At 58.7% G+C, this 6457-nt stretch overlaps 3 protein-coding genes across 3 annotated transcripts in view; all 3 read left to right on the plus strand.

Moving 5' to 3' along the window:
• Positions 1 to 391: 391 nt before the first annotated feature.
• Positions 392 to 1957, plus strand: LOC103918004 (phospholipase A2, membrane associated-like). The gene is made up of 4 exons (XM_009325241.1): positions 392 to 428; positions 966 to 1110; positions 1360 to 1466; positions 1812 to 1957. Exons 1-4 carry the CDS (start codon positions 392 to 394, stop codon positions 1955 to 1957), a joined length of 435 nt encoding a protein of 144 aa, XP_009323516.1.
• Positions 1958 to 3967: 2010 nt separating this feature from the next.
• On the plus strand, positions 3968 to 4887 carry LOC103918003 (basic phospholipase A2 homolog). Its single transcript, XM_009325240.1, has 4 exons — positions 3968 to 4007; positions 4285 to 4429; positions 4542 to 4652; positions 4770 to 4887. The coding sequence occupies exons 1-4, from the start codon at positions 3968 to 3970 to the stop codon at positions 4885 to 4887; spliced, it is 414 nt and encodes a 137-aa protein (XP_009323515.1).
• A 370-nt stretch (positions 4888 to 5257) lies between these two features.
• Positions 5258 to 6457, plus strand: part of LOC103918002 (basic phospholipase A2 Sms-N6-like) — a 2235-nt gene continuing 1035 nt past the window's right edge. Inside the window, exons 1-3 of the mRNA XM_009325239.1 lie at positions 5258 to 5338; positions 5789 to 5845; positions 6034 to 6169. Of these exons, the coding sequence (XP_009323514.1) occupies positions 5806 to 5845; positions 6034 to 6169 (176 nt within the window). The 5' untranslated portion in view covers positions 5258 to 5338; positions 5789 to 5805. The remainder of the gene's footprint in view (positions 5339 to 5788; positions 5846 to 6033; positions 6170 to 6457) is intronic.

The raw sequence follows: 6457 nt of genomic DNA on the forward strand, positions 1-6457 counted from the left end.
CCGGGCAGGGTAAGGAGAGAGGGGATTTTATTGCCCTCTTATTTCGTCAGGCAGCTTGGGGGGCGGCGGTGGGAGGCTGCAGACGGTGAGCTTCTCCGTCAGTCCCGGGCAGGACAACCGCTGTGTCCCTGTACGCATCCCTGCCAAGCGCCGCATCCCAAAACCGGAGTCAAAAGGCCCCACTGGGCGTCGGCTGTGTGCGCTCGGGCACGGGGGTACCTTCACAATGCTGTATATCCACAGTGACACTAATGTCACCGTGCGGTGCTGCCAGGGTGCACCCGACCGGCTCCCTGCCCTCGGCGCGGGCACAGGGGCAGCATCTGTCCTGCCCCCGGGGTGCTGCTCATCGCCCGCCGTTGCTGTTTCCTCCTCCAGGGCCAGCCCGAGGATGAAGAATCTCCTCTTTGCCGTGCTCTTGGCTTGCGGTAAGTGCCCCGGTTTCACCGGGCCAGGCTGGGGTCTCGTCTGCCTGGCAAAAAAGACGTACAAACCCAGCGTCTTTGCGCATGTTTCAGGTTTTTGTTTAAATTTTGCAGTTTCTCCCTAATGCTTCGTGTAGCACTGCTGTAGTCCTGGAGGTCTTCGTGACGGTGAGGCTTTGAGACGCTGAGATCCATATTTATTTTAAGAGGCCCTGGAGCCTGTTGTCACCTGCTTTCCTGCCTGTGCCAAGCCCATGGCTGATCCTGGCAATGTGGCATTGCCGGTTGCAGGATGCAAGCGCGGCACAGCCTGTACAGAGAGCGATAATATCTTCTGCCAGACTGAATCAGGTAGCTGCAGAAACCAGACATAACCCTGAGGTGGTTTTTTTGGAGCTTCTCATGGTTCACGTGCCTGAAAGCATGTATTTCCAGCAACGCCAGACTTATTTAATTCCTCTGCCTGGTGCGAGGCGCGGGGAACGCTGCCTGCCTCCTCGCTCTGCACCGGCGCGAGCCCGTCCCTCTGCCCCTCCGCAGGGCTGCTGCCGGCTCGCGGCAGCGTTTTGGAGCTGGAGCAGATGATCAAGTCAGCCACGGGGCAAAGCGCCCTGCTCTCCTACAGCTGGTACGGGTGTTTCTGCGGCATCGGGGGCAGAGGGACCCCGGTGGACTCCACCGACCGGTGAGTACCCGGAAAACCATCGCCGCTCGCCGCCCCGGTGCAGGGTGCGCGGGGGTCCCTAAAAATCTCCTCGCTGGCAGCCTGCCGGCGCTGGTGTGCTCTGAGCGGGGGTTTTACACCGTTTTGCTGGGGATCCACTGGGATCCCCTCCTCCCGGTCACCTTAAATTTGAGGCTGGACCTTCCTTTACCTTCCAAGCGTGGTGAGGGAGGGTTTGGGGGCAGCGGTTTGACACGGTGTCCCCCGCAGGTGCTGCTACGCCCACGACTGCTGCTACAGGAAGCTGCGAGAGGGCAAGTGCCGACCCCTGATAACCCCCTACCTCTTTGACGTCGCCAACGGAGACATCATCTGCAGTGAGTACTGCCGAGCCGGGGCGGGGTGGGGGTGTCCGACGGAGGTGGGGAACCAGCACCGCTCCCCGTGACACCCCAGCCCCGGAGCAGGGTACACAGGAGGGCGTCCCCCCCGGGGATGAAACCAGCCCGACGCCCGGTCGGGTGCATACGGGAGGACGCAGCGTACGATAAATAAATGGGCATTGGAAGGGATGCGGGCAGGCTGGAGAGGATGAGCACCGAGGCACGCTTCTTCAAGCGCTTCCCCTGGGCAGCTCCAGGCATTGGGGGTGCTCCAAGGGGACCCCATCGCCGATGCCAGCTGGAAAAGCCACCGCAGAGCACCGTGTTTTTTCCCCGCAGGTAACGAGCAGAGCTGGTGTAAGAGAGAGACCTGCCTATGCGACAAGGCGGTGGCTTCGTGCTTCGCGAGCGCTTTGCATTCCTACAATAAATCCTACCGCTTCTATTTCAAGCTGAAATGCCGAGGAAGTAAGCTCCAGTGCTGAGGAGGGGACATCTGCGTCCAAGGTTGCAGATTTTGACTGGTTTTCCTCATCGCTACGGAAAGAAAAGCCTGATGTGGGGGGCTGAACAAAGCGGGAGCCATCAAGGCTCCCCGCAAGGTGATGCTCGGGGTGAGGAAGGGCACGCACACATTACAGATGGAGATCCCCCAGTTCCCAGAAAGACACGTCAGCTTCCATTTTTTTGGTCCCTTCCTCCTCTCTTTTTTCTCTTGATTTTACTTCCCAGCAAAGATAACTAAATAAAAGGTATTTGAAATGATTCTCCGTGGTGTTTTTCCGTAAGAGCCGCTGAGATTGAGGCACTGCAACGGCGGCATCTGGGCTGCCGAGTTTGGGGAGCGCTTTTGCATCTCACACCTTAGCCACGCCATCTGTCTGACACCCCAATATTTCCGTGGTCCCGACAGCAGCCTGAAAAAGCCGAAGGTCCGACAGCGGCTGTAACTCGCAGGTCTATCGCCAGGTCTATCCCGCTGCCGAGCAATATTGCTGCTGCCGGATCCCCAGCTACGGAGGAGCACGTTGCATTGAGAAACGGGGACAAATAAATGCCACCAAGTAAAAGTCCCCGGGGTTTGTTAACAAAGTAATTCCCCAGAGGCAAGCCCTGATGGCAGTCGGGTTTTTTGGCTTCTCCCAACGCCCCTTCCCGCTAGCTGAACTCACTCCCGGAGCTAAAACAAAACGGTGCATTAAGGGGCAGGTGAGATACAGCCAAAAGGTGTTTTCACAGGAATAATGGAAGTGGGAATGTGTGGGCAGCAATTTGAGGCCCTCCTGTGACGCTCACGTAAAAATGGTGGCCAAAATTAAGGCTAAGGAATAGTTATCTGCAGAGGAGGGAAGATTTCAAAGCCTCGTCCATCCCAAGGCGGATGCTAATTTAGGAGGGCGGTTAAGTTGGTGACTAAATGGTTTCTCCGCAAGGGAAGAGCTCTGCAGAGGGGTCGCAGTGAGGAGTTGGAAAAATCCTACAGAGAGAAATAAAGGGAAGTTGCATTCACTCATCTCAAAACATCCATTTTGCTTCATTCTCCTCTCACGGTGGGCGAGCCTTTAATCATCCAGTGTCTGCGTAACCCTGTGTTTCTGCCAGCTGCACATTTAGAGATGCTTTTATTGTTGTCCATGTACTTCTCCCAAAGAACCGGTGACTTGCTCTGAATCGCCTTCGCGGCGTGGCAGAGGGACAGTTCCCAAACCGCACCACCCCTCGAAAACCCCAAACCCGCTTCGTTCGTGGCTGCCGGGATCCCAAAGCTGAATCGGGGCTATTATTTCCTCCCCGATACAGCACCGTGGTGCTGGGAAGGGCAGAAGAAAAAGACCCTCGGGCATCTCCGGCCCCGGGGCAGAGAGCGTTGGCTTCCTCCTCGGGCTGGAAATGACGCTGCTTTGCCGGCTCATCCCGCCCGACGCCAGCCCCCGTGTGTGGGATACGGAGCCAGGGCGCTGGGGGGGATTTCTTGCATTCCTGTAAAGGGGAAGGACGGCACCTTCTCCTTCACAGAAAAGCCCGGTCAGCAAGATTTGGGCAAAACGAGCATCCGACAGCGGGGAGCAAACCCTATATAAGGAAAGCCCTGCCGGCTGCAGGGCCCTGCAAGCAAGCGGCGGCTTTCCCGAGGTAAGCGGGGACGGAGAAACGCTTTCCCTCCCGTCCCTACTTTGACCAAAAGCCACGGCGCAAGCGGGGAGCGAGGTCCATGCCGGGAAAGCAGGAGCAAAGGAGAGGCTACCTGCGATGCCAGCCCAGGGGCAGAGCAGCGGGGTGCAGCCCTCAAGGGCTGATCGTTCCTCCAACTTTTCTTCCTTTCCCTTCATTTTGCTTTTTCCCACCCCTCCGCCATCCGATTCCCATCGCTTCCCATCCCTGGAGGTGGGGAGCAGCTCTAGCCCCCAGACAAGGGGGGGAAGTAAAGAAGAAAGCGGTTGATACAATGGGGAAATTACACAGGTTTGGTTTCCTTTCCCAGGGCCGCCAAAAAGATGAACTCTCTCCTCGCCTTCGCTGTGCTCTTTGCTTGGGGTAAGTGCCCTCGCTCGCACCAGTCCCACGGCCCTCCGTGCAGTTGCACCCGTGGAAATTAGGACCAGACCGCTGATTTCTTCATCTTTCCTCATGACCACCTCTCTGAAACACGCAACAACTCTCCTGCGCTGAGCCGGGGATACATTTCTTCTCCGTTGCATCTACTTATTTTTAAGACAGCACCAGCCTGGTACCAACCCAGGGAGGAGAGGGCTGCGGGGATGCTGCTGGGGAGCCGGGTGTCGGTGTGAGCCCCACCGATTTTGCCCCACAGGCTTGTCCCCAGCTTGCGGGAGCCTCTGGGAGCTGGCCAAGATGATCACGAAGGTGACGGGGAAAAACGCCTTGCTGCATTACTCCTTCTACGGCTGCTACTGCGGCTTGGGGGGCAAAGGGAAGCCCAAGGACGCCACAGACAGGTAAGCGCCCACTTAAAAATCTCCCTGCCCGAACACATCCTTGCCTGGTTTCAAATTTGGGGTGGGGGGGTAGGGGGAAAACCAATCCCCAAAGCCTCGAGCACCCGTACAGATGCTGCCAGCTGCATGATACCTGCTACAACAACCTCCTGAGCTACCGCTGCAATGCCAAGATGCAGGTCTACCACTACGACTGGCACAGCAGCAGCCCCTCCTGCAGTAAGTAGGACCCTGGCAAAGGGGGTGTCGTCGTGTGTGTCCCCCCCCCGCAAGCCAGGGCTGACCCTGGGCTCCTCTCCGCCTGCAGGACAGAGGCCCTGGTGCGCCCAGCCCTCCAGAGGTCCTGGTGCGCCCAGCTCTCCTGCGAGTGCGACCACAGCCTGGCGCTTTGCCTGAAGCGAAGCATCGGGAGCTACAGCAAACGCTACCGCTTCTACCCCAAGTGCTGGTGCCGGTGACGAGCGCCGGGATGCGGGGCCGGAGCACACGCGCTGGTTCTGCATCTGGATCAACCTACGTCCCCGCCTGCATGGGCCACGTTAGCGCTGCTGTAAATTTAATCAACGTGAAAATAAACAACGTGCTTAAACCTGTGAGCTCTGTGAGGTCCCCTGTGAGCTGCTGCTGGGCAGAGAGAGAAAGCCCTGTAAATACTCGACATCATCCTCCCCAAACACACCCCAAACTTTGCAAAAAACTCTGCCTCGGCCCCTGCGTCACTCCAGGCTGCAGCCCACGGGGAGAGGGGGGTTTGGCCGGCGAGGGAAGGGGCGTAGCATAAAGCGTTTTTGGGACAGGCAAGTCATTTCAACGCTTCCAGTTCAGAGCCCGCGGGCCGGACGCGGAGGGCAGCGCTCTCCCCAGGAGGACAGGCTGCCAGCGAGGAATCGGAGCTGGAGCGATCCCCCGGTGAGCGACTCCCACCCTCGCCCCGCTGCTGCGGAAACAAAACTACTGGGGGGGGGGGATAGGGGGTGTGATGTTGGGAGGAGGCAGCAGGCGTGCTGCTTTCTGCTGTTTTCCATGCCTGTAGATAAAGTGTCATTGCTTTCAGATAAAAACTCAGCTGGGAAGTTGCAGCCCCAGGGGGGTAGCTGCACTGCTGCTGCAAACTGATGTCCTGGATGCCAAAAGTGGTGGGACGGGAGGTGGGAGATGCTCAGGAGGTGGGACAGCTTCAGAAAGCGTTTGCTTTTGGCCAAGAGGCAGCAACACAGATGCAAGGGAGCACGGCTGCCTTCCTCCCTCCAAATTTTGGGGGGGATTGGACCTGAATTTCAGAGGGACAAGGTTTGCAAGGCAGCGCCTGTTGACCGGCCCCGCTGCCTGGCTGAGTCTGTCCTCCGTTTCTCCTCCCAGGCCCGGGTGAGAGGAAGATGAAGGTCCTGCTGACGCTGGCGGTGCTGCTTGCCTGCAGTAAGCGCAGCCATTCCCCGACCCAGGGACAGGAGCCAGGCTGCAGCCCCACGCTGATGCAGGGAGCATCCCCAAACCCCCATGCACTCCATGGGGAGACTCCCAGCAAAGCTCTCCTCTCCCCCCCGGCTCCCCGGGCCTCGTTTCTGCATGTAACTTGCAAAAATCACGTTTTCCCGTCACTCTAGGTGTGTTCACGGCTCGTGGGAAGCTCCCGCGCAGGTTCGCACCGGGACTCGATGGAAGCACCGTAGGAAATCTGACCGCCCACGGTTGCTACTCAGGATGGGGCAGCAGTGGCACGTCAAAGGCTTCAACGGACCGGTACAGGCAGCGCTGCCCGGGATGGCTAACGCTGGCCCCGGGACGGCTAACGCTGGCCCCGGGGTAACCCCGGGGCTTGTGAGCAACCCCAGCAGCATCCTCTGAAGCTTTGCAAAATGCAGAGCAGGCGATGGGCAGCAGCAGAAAGGGAACAGGTTTTAGGGAAGGGGGGAAAGCGAGGCGGCGTTCACCCCTAATTCCAGCCCTGTAGTCAGTCGGGTCATGCCAGTGACAACCGGCTGAAGTCAACGGGGTGGCACCACAGGACGGGGACAGTCCCGAAGCCCG

The sequence above is a fragment of the Pygoscelis adeliae genome, unplaced genomic scaffold (genome assembly GCF_000699105.1).
Source record: "Pygoscelis adeliae isolate BGI_AS28 unplaced genomic scaffold, ASM69910v1 Scaffold36, whole genome shotgun sequence".
Taxonomy (NCBI): domain Eukaryota; kingdom Metazoa; phylum Chordata; class Aves; order Sphenisciformes; family Spheniscidae; genus Pygoscelis; species Pygoscelis adeliae.